Source organism: Amblyomma maculatum, chromosome 3 (assembly GCF_055883805.1).
Source record: "Amblyomma maculatum isolate TAMU_Amacu chromosome 3, ASM5588380v1, whole genome shotgun sequence".
NCBI classification, from domain to species: Eukaryota; Metazoa; Arthropoda; class Arachnida; order Ixodida; family Ixodidae; genus Amblyomma; species Amblyomma maculatum.
Window position 1 is genome coordinate 110,804,130 of NC_139346.1, and position 12,101 is coordinate 110,816,230.

Sequence of the window (12,101 nt, forward strand, 5' to 3'; positions counted from 1 at the left end):
AATGACGCCGATTGGCATGTGCACTTGCCGCATAGAGATCTGCGGTTTTACTTTCACTGGCACATTTGCCATATTGCAAGAGTGCTGCAAAGATCTGATTCTCGGCATGGATTTTCTTCAAGAGTATGGTGCTGTTATAGACCTTCGGGAGCAGCTCATGGTATCGTTTTCAACTAATCGAGCCGTTGAGAGCAACACGGACTTCCGGAAAACGATGTTGCGCGTCTGTGACGACCACATAACGATCCCTCCGTGTGCGAGCAAGTTCGTCACAGTCGAATGTGATCACAGCACCGGCACGCGTGGCATTGCTGAAGCTAACATGTCACTGCTTCTAACTCGACAAGTTTGTGTAGCTCGGGGCCTTGTCGAGCTTGTCCGTGGCCAAGCCAAAGTGCTAGTGACAAACTTCACATGTGAACCCAAACATTTGACGGCGAACACGACGGTCGCTTATTTTGAAGAACTTGGAGAATTTACAGGCCAGTACGCTTCATCCAACTTGTCAGACCTCGACAATGCGACGCCGACAGCCATTCAGACTGATGTGCACACGCACCTCTTGCCCAGTGAGAAACGCTGCATAGAGAATCTTGTCAATTCGTTCCGCGATTGTTTTGCATCAACCTCCAAGGTCCGACAGACGCCACTAACGAAGCACCGAATTATAGTTACCGATGACCAACGTCCACTATGTCAGCGTACTTACCGGGTGTCTTCAAAAGAACGTGATGCCATCCGCCGCCAAGTAACAGAAATGTTCCAAGACGACGTTATCCAACCGTCGACGAGCCCCTGGTCTTCGCCTGTTGTCCTCGTCGCGAAGAAGGATTGAACCTTGAGGTTCTGTGTGGATTACAGACGCCTCAACAACGTCACGAAAAAGGATGTGTACCCCCTGCCACGCATAGACAATTCCCTCGATCGCCTTCGCCATGCCACTTACTTTTCATCCCTTGACCTCCGCAGTGGATATTGGCAAATATAGGTTGATGAGCGAGACCGTAAGAAGACCGATTTTATTACGCTGGACGGTTTGTATGAATTTAATGTGCTCCCGTTTGGCCTGTGTTCGGCCCGTGCCACATTTCAGCGAATGATGGACACTGTACTCTCTGGTCTGAAGTGGCAGTCATGCCTCGTATATCTCGACGACGTTGTGATTTTCTCGGACACGTTCGACGAGCACCTGAAACGTTTGCGCGCTGTCTTCGAGGCCATCCGATCTGCCGGTCTCTCTCTAAAACCCGAAAAATGTCACTTTGCTTTTAACGAGCTGAAATTTCTCGGCCACATTGTCAGCGCTCGAAGTGTTAGTCCAGACCCAGAGAAGACGGCCGCTGTCTCTTCATTCCCCAAACCAGCGGATAAACGAAGCTTGCGTCGATTTCTCGGCCTCTGCGCGTACTATCGTCGCTTTGTTAACAAATTCTCCAAGATCGCTGAGCCTCTCACCCGCCTGACAAAAGACGCCGAGCCGTTCTTTTGGGGCCCCGACCAGGAAAACGCTTTCACGGAACTCAAGTCCCGTCTCCAATGTACGCCAATACTTGGCCACTTCGACGAAGAGGAAGACACGGAACTGCACACGGATGCCAGTAACGTCTGCCTCGGTGCGGTCCTTGTTCAGTGGCAGGACGGTGCAGAACGTGTCATTGCTTACGCCAGTCGCACTTTGTCCCGTTACGAAGTTAATTATTCAACTACCGAAAAGGAGTGTCTTGCTGTTGTGTGGGCAGTCATGAAATTTCGTCCGTACTTGTACGGTCGTCCGTTTCGTGTCGTGAGCGACCATCGCTCTCTGTGTTGGCTGGCAAACCTGAAAGATCCATCGGGTCGGCTTGCTCGATGGAGCCTTCGGCTGCAAGAATTTGACGTTACAATCGTGCACAAGTCCGGCAAGAAACACAGTGATGCTGACTGTTTGTCCCGCGCCCCTACTCCCTGCCACGCGGACGGCTCCGACGACGATTCCGCTTTCCTCGGTGTTACCGCGACGTCCACCTTATCCCGAAAGCAGCGGGCTGACTCTGAACTTTTGCCCCTCATTGAATACCTCGAAGGAATCGTGTCATCTCCTCCTCAGCTCTTCAGGCGCGGACTGTCGTCATTTTGCCTGCGCGATGGTGTGCTCTACAAGAAGAATTACGGTCGAACAGAAACTGCTTATCTGCTTGTAGTACCCACAACGCTACATGACGACGTTCTTTGTGCGTGCCACGATGACCTTTCTTCCGTCCATCTCGGGTTTTCTCGTACATTGGCACGGATACGCCGAAAGTACTACTGGCCCAGGTTAGCTGCCGTTGTGCACCGCTACGTCCGTACCTGCCGTGAGTGCCAGCGGCGAAAAACACCACCCATTAAACCAGCTGGGCTCTTACAGCCTATCGATCACCCGAAATTCCCATTTCAACTGGTCGGCATGGACGTACTGGGCCCATTTCCGAAGTCCTACATGGGTAACAGGTATATAGCGGTTGCTACTGACTACCTCAGCTGCTACTGTGAGACCAAGGCGATTCCCCGTGGTACCGCAGATGAAGTTGCGCATTTCTTCATTCACAACATTGTACTCTGTCATGGTGCGCCAACAGTCGTCTTAACTGACAGAGGAACCTCGTTTACGTCGGCACTCACGAGTGAGGTACTTAGACGCAGTGGCACCACCCACCGCAAGACAACAGCCTATCATGCTCAAACTAATGGACTGACTGAGCGGCTTAACAAGACAATTGCCGATATGATTTCTATGTATGTAGACGACGATCATGGGAACTGGGACCGAATTCTGCCGTACATCACGTTCGCATACAACACTGCAATCCAGGAAACAACACGCTTCACTCCATTTCATTTGGTTCATGGACGCAAACCCTTGACTATGCTGGATGCCATGCTTCTTCCAGATTCTGCTCCCTCCATTGTCGTGGGGGCTGACCAATTTATTGGTGACGCAGAAGCTGCACGCCAGCTTGCTCGACAGAGAATTCGGCACCAACAAGTACACGACGCCCAGCGCTACAACCTGCGACACCGAGAGGTGACTTACGGGCCCGGCGACCAAGTCTGGGTATGGAGCCCAATACGGTTGCGAGGGCACTCTGAAAAGCTTCTGCGGCGATACTTTGGACCTTACGAGGTGCTTCGCCGCCTCAGCGCGGTGAACTACGAGGTGCTACCACAAGGCACTGTACGCTCCTCTCGGCAGCCGAAATCTGAAATAGTTCACGTTGCCAGAATGAAGCCATATTACAATCGGTAAACCATTTCAGGGTCTAAACCGGAGCCAGAGACTTTCTAGTATAACTTGCCCCGATTTTCTACTATTGCCTTACGCTTGCCTCATCGGATCGATGCCCCTTGGATGGGGGGCAATGCCACACCGCTGACCATCTTTTGGCGCCACCAATTGGCCAAATGTCTTGGCACGTGACTAAGCGTCATCCTCTTCTCTCTCGAGTTTTCGCTTGATTAAAAAGGGCCAGCTCGGTTGTTGTGCTGATTGCTACGTGTGTTGGTGACAATATGTTGGCGAAGGTAGGAGGTGTATTAATGAGATAATAAAAGAGCATGAGAAATTTCTCGAGAATGGAAACTGGTCAAATTTACCCCTTCATTGTCAAAAGTGCAAGCGTGAGCCGTTGCTGAGTAGGCTTAGGATTTTAGGTTATAGTCGCGACAAGATTGCCCGGGACATTTTAGAGGCATTTTTGATACAAGAGAAAGATAGCACATGTGTTAGTGAAGCCTCGCTGTCTTTACGGCAAAAAAAAACAATTTCCTTTTTTCAGGAATGCTCCTGAGTTGTTGGAGAGATTTGGTTTTATTAGAGGTGATTTTTAGATGCACTTGACGTCTTACTGAGGACATTTATGAAGATTGGCCTATATGAAGAGAAGGAGTGAACGTGAACGTTATACGTGGCAACTGCAGATGCGTGGGTTTTTTTTTAGTGCGTGTCTATGTGGTGGAAGTTGTGGCTATCATGCTTGGACGATATGAGTGATGGACTGGGAGGATTGTGCTGCCAACATGTATAGTTGGCGAGACAAGAGGTGTGCGAGTGAGATGTACTTGGGAGTAGAAGAGGAATTTGTGGCTGATCGAGTGTTGAAAACAAATTGCGTGTTGAGGTTCATATTACAGTTAGTAGTGTACGCCATTGATGTGTTTCTATTCACGTGTTTGTGTACGTTCACCGCAGTTCTAGGCACTATGTAGCACCAAATCGCCCCAACTCGCTCCCTAAGCTGTTATTTTTTAATCTTGCGAATGGCTGATTCGACTTTTGATGAATTCTGCGCAGGCCATTTTCGTGACACCGGAGGATCGTATGACAACCTGTACCGTTTGTGCGGTGCTGTAAACGTCACGGCGGCAGTCCTCCTTTTGGTGAAGACCTGCGTGGAAGCCAGCCGAAGCAGGAAGGAACGCATAAACTGACACAGAAGTGTACAGCAACGCGTAAAGCACTAAAACACGGCTTTCTGCGTCCATATTTTATATGGTACTAATTGATAATTTTATGTCCGCTCTGTAATATGAATGTTCTTGGTAGCTCCTGAAATGCAAGACAGACGATGCAGGCGCTGTCTGATGTGATCTGATTTTTGTAGTGAGGTCATTGTAAGTCAATTCTTATTAATTCAAAAAAAACGTCAGCCTGTACCCCATACGTATAGATGGCAAATAGTCTAATCAAAGTAAAAAAATGAAGCTGTGCGCCAAAAATAAAAAAAAAAGAAACTATATTCGCTAACCTGGGTGAATATTTGTTCTTTAGTTTTCGTTCGTTCACTGTTTAACGAAATGCTTGCTTGCTAGCAATATTGATACGGGGAGAAGGCTAGCACAGGAAACCACAGCAGGTGATGAGAAAGTGTTTACAGCACAACAGAGCATAACACAGCAAGTGTTCAGGCAAGCCCCAACGGTTTCTTCAGCTTCGTCGTCTCTCACTGTATTTTCTATCGTCGTCCTCTTCGGTGGCATATACGTAACACTATATAATAATCTTCCATTGATGTCTTTCTAGTCTTAATATTCTTCCCTCTTCTTTCTTATTTAACATGAATATTGATGACTAGCAAAACGATATTAACTTGGTCTGGTTGCTTGCAGATATAGCTCGAAATGTCGGGGAGTGCTGGAGGTTTGTATTCCCTGTCTCTGGTTTCAGGGCTGGAAGCTTGAAAGTGATGCTTTATGACTATCAGATGGCTGAAGATTGAATCATAAATGACTTAAAATAAATTCTTTTCCTCCAAAAATTGTTAGTATTGTTTTCCTTTTTCCCCGTTTTCCGCTTTCATACTTATTAAGGCGACAGCCTCCAGGTCCGAGCTGACAGGGCCGCCTCCCAGCCCTCCGTAGTTGGCTGTTTTATAGCTTTCATTTTTGTATTTTGCTGGCAGGCCCACACCATGTGATATAGGTCAGCATACTGCTCGCATAATTTGCACCTACCCGTAAATGTCGGGTCCATGTGTTTTAGTATGACGGGATTAAGAAAACACCCGGTTTCGAGCCGTCTAAGGTGGCATTCCTCAGATCTGTCGAGTGCTTTTACGGGTCCCGGGAGTGCCCTCCTGCTGAGGCGTAAATAATTTGTAATGTCCGCATACGTTATGAGCGGGATTGGTATGGTTGCATCGATAGAACCGGAGGATTGAGCGGAACCCCGGTGGAGGAACGCTCGGGCAGCCGCTTGTGCGGTCTCGTTCCCCTCCACCCTCTGGTGACCGGGCACCTATATAACCTGTTTTTTACTAGTAGCTGAATCTGAATTTTTCGTATGTGCCAATAATATTCTACAGGCGAGTGGCGCTATCCTACCCCGCAAGTAATTTCGGCGGGCCTGTTGCGGGTCCGACATTATGTAGGCTGAGTCGCAGTGGGTGGCGACCAGTGCAATCGCCACTTCCTCCAAAATTAGAGCGTCGTTAGTTTTTACTGAGAGCCTGTTCACCTGCCTTCCTTGGTGCACAACAGCAATGGTGCAGATACGATCCTCGGTGGGACCCGCTGCATCCACGTAATATGTGCCTGTCTTCTGCCATAGTTAGTTTGTATAAATTTTGCCCTGGCTTGACGCCTCCCCTGATTATACTCCCAATTCATGGTTTTGGGGAGCGGCTTGATCGTCAAAGTATTTTTCCACACTTCCGGGATGTCCACTCTGTTTTCTGTGGTGGGGAGAAGCCCTAGTTGAGGTCTCGCAAGACTTGCCTGCCGGTGCTCGTCACCGACAGCTTAGCAATTTGGCTTTTTCTGTGGGCCTCAATCAGCTCCTCTATAGTATTATGGATCCCAAACTGGAGCAGGCGCTCCGCAGACGCTTTAGCCGGGAGCCCTAGAGCCCTTTGTCATTGCCGCCCGAATCATCGCGTCGAGCATGCGACGGTCGCTCTTCCTCAGCTTTAGGTAGGGCGCCACGTACACCGCACGACTAACGACTAACGACAAACGTCTGAACCAGGCGAACGTTTTCTTTTTCAAGAGGTCCACCGTACTTTCCGGATATCCTGGCAATCATCCTACTAGTTTGTTCACAGGTGGACTTTAATTTTTTCAAGGCTGTGGCATTGTTACCCCGGTTATCAATTTGTAATCCCAATACCCGAAGTGTGTTCACCTCTGGTATCGGAATGCCGTTTACCTGAATGCGTATGTATTGTTCTGAGTCTTTATGCTCTGCAATGTGCAAAAGTTCTGATTTCTTCGGAGCGCACTCTAGACCATATTCCCGAGCGTAGTTTTCTACTAACGAGGCGGCCTCTTGGAGCGCCTCTTCCATCTGCCCTAAGTTGCCCCGGACGACCAGATGGTAATAGATGGCGTGGCGTACGCCATTGACGGCGTTGAGCCTGTCTGGGAGGCCTATGAGGGCAACGTTAAAGAGCAGCGAAGAGAGAACAGCTTCTTAAGGCGTTCCTCGGTTTCCAATATCGATGGGTCCGAATTTTTCATTGCCCAATCTGATATAAGATTTCCGATTTTCTAAGAAGGTTTTTATGTAGCTAAATGTTTTGTCGCCGCAACTAGTAGCGTTTAAATTTTTCAGAATTCTACTGTGTTTAACGTTGTCAAAGGCCTCCTCAGACCCAGGGCAAATATAGCCCTGTCTTCTGAACTCCCGAAAGGGTGATCAATGACTTTCCTATTGATTTTGAGCAGTACATCCTGCGCTGATAATTGTGGTCGGAAGCCGAATATAGATGGCGGCAGCAGCTCGTGCTGTTCCAAGTATTCGGACAGCCTATGCCTCACTACCATCTCCATGAGCTTACCGGCGCAGGACGTGAGTATAGATTGGTCTTAAATTGTCTGTGTTTATCTTTTTGCCGGGCTTGGGGATGAACATCACTATGGATGTTTTCCATTCATTCGGTAGCACTCCCGAGCCCCAGCAATCATTAATGTAGGTCGTAAAATCTTGTAGAGTTTGATCACTGAGGTTGGCCAGAAGGCCGACCGGTGTCTGGTCGTCTCCTGGTGTCGTTCCTCGCCTCATACTCATTAATGCGGTTTTAATTTCCGCGACGGTGAATTCTACTTCTAATTTTGGATGGGTTCTTATCGCCAGTGTATGCGCTAAATTCTTCATCTTCGTCTATGGTCGAACATAAGTATCTCTTTTAGTTTGTCGGCGAGCTGTTCGTCCGAGCCTTTGAAATCATTAAGTGCCCTTTTCAAGTTTCTGCTCTGCTCGCCTTTTTATTTATTAGGTGCAATGAGGCACCTGAGAAAGCTCCATGTACATTTCGTGTCCAGGTGGTTTTTGCTAGAGACCACGCGTATGTTTCCGCCTCCTTGGTTATCTGGGCAATTTTAATTTTAAGCTTATGGTTGTGTTTCTATTTTTTTTCCATCTCTTAGTAAGAGTTCTCCTGGCTTCCCACAAGTGTAGGAGGTGGTTGTATACTGCCGGGGTGTCTTGAGTGGTGTGGTGTTTGCGCGGGAAACGGTTCTTGGTTTGAATTAACGATTTGGCCCAATCCTGTAATTTCGATGCGTCGGCACCGATTGCCGGGGTTTCCACATCCCTGAACTTTGTCCAATAGATGACGGAAGCTGCTCCCCTCTTTTTGTGATTTTTGTTTGAATCTAATTCAATTTTTAGGATGCAGTGCATGATCGCTCCCGAGAGTTTCTTCTGTATTGTGTCATTCGTAATTTTTAGCGTTCCGGACAAGCGAAAGGTCCGAGCACGTGTCTTGGCAGACGCTATTTCCTATTTTAGTATATAACAGCGGGTTCATGAGGGTAATTAGTGCCGCGTCGGCTATGGCCGCGGCTGATTTCCTGCCTTTTGCGTCCTCCTTATGATATCCTCATTGGTAGCTGTGCGCGTTAAAGTCCCCAACCACCATCAGCTATACGCATCGCCTTGAGGAAGATTTTGTCAAAAGTGGCTTGGCGTTGTTGCGGCCTGCAATAAATGTTTAGAATAAACGCACTTTTTTGCTGGACCGTTTGTTTGGTAGGAGTTGAATAAATGTATGATCAATTTCTTCTCTTAACTCCAAATCTATTGTCACGACGGTGCACCCTTTGTGCACGAGAATGCAGGTGGAGGAATTCGTTTCGTTGGTACGGTATGACCTGAGTTTGGCTTCTGTACCTACATCTTGCAAAACAATTATTCCTTGTGGTATGTCTAATGCTTCTATGTATTGTTGTAGCGTTTATCTTTTTCTCTTAAATCCCGTGCAATTGTATTGCATGATTTGTACTTTTTGTTTGTCGCGTTTAGCCATGTTGAATGAGTACTATGTGGACGGTGCTTTGTGGCCGTCCCCATCTTGAGGTTCCTCTATTATGCGTTTGCTGCTCTTTTTCCCGGATATTCTGACCATTTTTGCTCGAGGACCTTCCACCATTTCCTGCAACCTCCCGTCAATTTTGATTTCACACGACTGGAGCTTGTAGAAAATCGGTTCAACCGAAGCTTGAATGCTCTTTGTGACGGCCTCCTGAATGTATTGTTCTGCATTTACTTTCATTTCCTCAAATTTCTCTTTCAATTTACGCTCGATCTTTTGTTACAGATTTTGTTCGATCTGAATTATTCGTGCTTCGATCTTCTGTTCTAAGATTTGCTCAATTTGAGCCAACCTATCTTCACATTTCTGCCCCAGTCGCGCTTCTAGTTCCTTATTTTCCTCTCTAATGATTTCTCTATCCTCCTGCTGAGTTAGAAAACCAAATTTTTTGTCGTTCGCCTTATTTTGCGCTGGCGAGGTGGAAATGTTCGAACGTTCCTCTTTCATCTCCTCTTCCTAAGAAGGGGCAACAGTCGCTATAGGTTTGTTACACTGGCTGCTCATGGTGTTCAGCGCTTCATTTAAGTTTTGCAATTCTTGTATTAATCTCAAATTTTCGGCCCTAAGTATTTGATCAGGCAACGAGGGAGGGGGGAAATAGCGACTTTAGTTCAGCGCACCTTGTCATTGGCGGTGGCATTGGCGGCAGCAGCAGCCGGCGTCCCCTGGCTGTTTCTGTTCATGGCTGCTGGACGCTTGCCTTCTCGTCCTTTCATCCGGTAGGGGAGGCAGTATTCTTGAGTTGATTGCCGCTGTTGTCTCCGTTGAACTTGCGCCCTCCTCTAGCAGCACCGCCGGTAGCGTTGCGGTTAAGATATCTGTATTTTCTGACGCACTAATTGGAGCCAGTGAGGTGGGAATCTGCAGATTAGGCACTGAGGTTTGCATTCATGTCCATATTTTGGGCTGGTCTTGCCGCAGGCATGGCAGCGGTTTGTTTCAGGATTCGGGCAAACGTCTTCCCTGTGTCCCACGACGCCGCATCGGGTGCAGGCCGGGGTAGTCTTCCGGTAGAGACGCACCGCAATGGCTTCGCCCTGCAGAACACGTGGAAAGGCACTGTGCGTCCCTCGAACGTAAGCACTGCTGCGTTGGACTCGCCTAGTTTGCGCATGACGACAACATTGACCTCGGGCGAGTGGATGGCTTCGAAAATATCTTTGCTGTAACACGGGGGTCCACCTGGATAACCCCACGGAAAGAGTCTTCGGATGGTTCGGGATGAGTTTGAACCGCACATTTCTTGCCGACAATGGTCAAGCTTTCTATAGTGAGCACTTGCCTTATGTAAAGATGATTCTTGATGTCTATTATAACGATGTTTTGATCCCAAGCAGGCCAGATGGATAGCTTCTTCGCAGCTTGAGGGATCCCTATTGCTGCGTAGACGGCTTCTCCGATTTTGTTGCTTCCTTTGTAGTCTTATAAATTGAGCGTGTCCCTAGGCTTGAGTGTATTCACGGAGCCTTATCTCCCAAACTTTGGAACGACCGCTGGCTTCCATTGCTGGCGAGGTGCCGACGCCGGTTGCTGCTGCACGGACGCGGCAGGACAACTGCCAGCGTTCCCGCCGAAACGGCGCAGCAACTCACGGTTCGTGGCTTCTATCTTTTTCTCCAACTTCTTCTTGATGTTGTATTCGGTGAAATCGTCAAAAACGGCATGTTTTTGGTTCGCATACTGGATTTCCACAACTTGCATGGATTCCGCGTCGTAGCCCCTTGCAGTCGCCATTAGCGTCGATGAGTTGGCTTACACCTGGCCAGACTCTTTCTTGGCTAGGCCTAAAAGGCCTAGCTCGGTCGTCGCATGTGATGGACAAGAAAAGCCTGGCAAAGTGTGTAAAATTGGCTCACCCTGTTAGGATTGGGATCCACGAGTACTAGATGATTTCACAAATCTTGTAAAGCTAACTTTCAGACGCTGCAGACAATGTGGCCGATTGAAACCATGAATTTTCTCAGAGCCGACGCGACGCACGCCCGCACTTGGCAGCTCGCAGCGCCCCCAGTATGTCAACTCATTACCTGTAATGACCTAAATTGACCGGAAATGAGTAAACGTGCTTAGCTATAAGTGGTAATAACTACACTGACCAGGCATGACTCGGCATGACTACGGAACGACCAGTATATGTCAAACAATGACGTGATGGCTGCAACTGACTGGCATCATTACCTGTAATGACCTCAATTGACTGGAAATGAGTAAACATGCTTAGCTATAAGTGGTAATAACTACACTGACCAGGCATGACTCGGCATGACTACGGAACGACCAGTATATGTCAAACAATGACGTGATGGCTGCAACTGACTGGAAATGAGTATATATTCTTACTTATGAGTGGTAAGGACTACACTGACTAGGCATCAGTCAGCGTGATTTTTAACACCATGTTGTTACCTTCTCCTCCCGTTCCTGCTGTGTTTGCCCTCTTGACATTATACGTGCGATGGTTTCACGCCGGATGCTTTATTATGCCTGTTGTTATGCCACCACGTGTGCCCTAGATGCGCATATAGTATTACTCCTTAGTGTACGAGACAATCTCTCTGTAAGGCCACGTGCCATGAACGTCAGAACGTGATGCGCAGCTGTCTGGTTTATGTTAGGTCGATATGGCATTCCGCGCGCTCTGCATGGAGTTAATGGTCCAGAAACGTGTATCAGGTCTGTACTTATAGCCATATGAGAAGTTGCTGGGAGCTCAGAGGGACCTCGGGAGTGAAGACCGCCTTTTTCAGCATGACGTAGAGTGCGCAGACAATACCTAAACTCGAAAATCATTGAGCTCTCTGAGTACGCCGAATATTCGGTTTCATAATTGAGGTGTTTATTTTTGCCAAAACAATGTATAAGGCAGAGAGTAGGCGGTAATCCTGACTGGGCCTTGACACTGCGATACACATAGGAATACGTTTTTTGGGTTTATATAAGGGATAAGTTAAACTATATGAAATTCATCACGAGATACCTATGCAACATGCAGAAAACATTGAAATCAGTCAGTCATACATACAGAGTTCATTGCAAAAATAAAACCAAAACGAATGATTCAAAAACTTTATATTTCAAGCCCCGAGCATTTGCGTAGGTATAAATGCAAAATCAAGAATGCTTCTGATACATAAGGCGCACTCGGTCAGCCAAACTCTCAATACATATAGAATAACTCTTTTTCGGTAGTAGTTTTGCATACATAACACTAACATGAAAATGCTCATCGTAAGGAGGCTTTACAGATACTAAAATGCGTGCGAGGATGCTATT

General features: G+C 47.6%; 1 protein-coding gene across 1 annotated transcript in view; it reads left to right on the top strand.

Moving 5' to 3' along the window:
* Window positions 1-5,267, top strand: part of LOC146195686 (monocarboxylate transporter 14-like) — a 43,135-nt gene extending 37,868 nt beyond the window's left edge. The window contains exon 4 of the mRNA XM_084596258.1: window positions 4,310-5,267. Within this exon, the coding sequence (XP_084452384.1) occupies window positions 4,310-4,446 (137 nt within the window). The 3' untranslated portion in view covers window positions 4,447-5,267. The remainder of the gene's footprint in view (window positions 1-4,309) is intronic.
* Window positions 5,268-12,101: the final 6,834 nt, after the last annotated feature.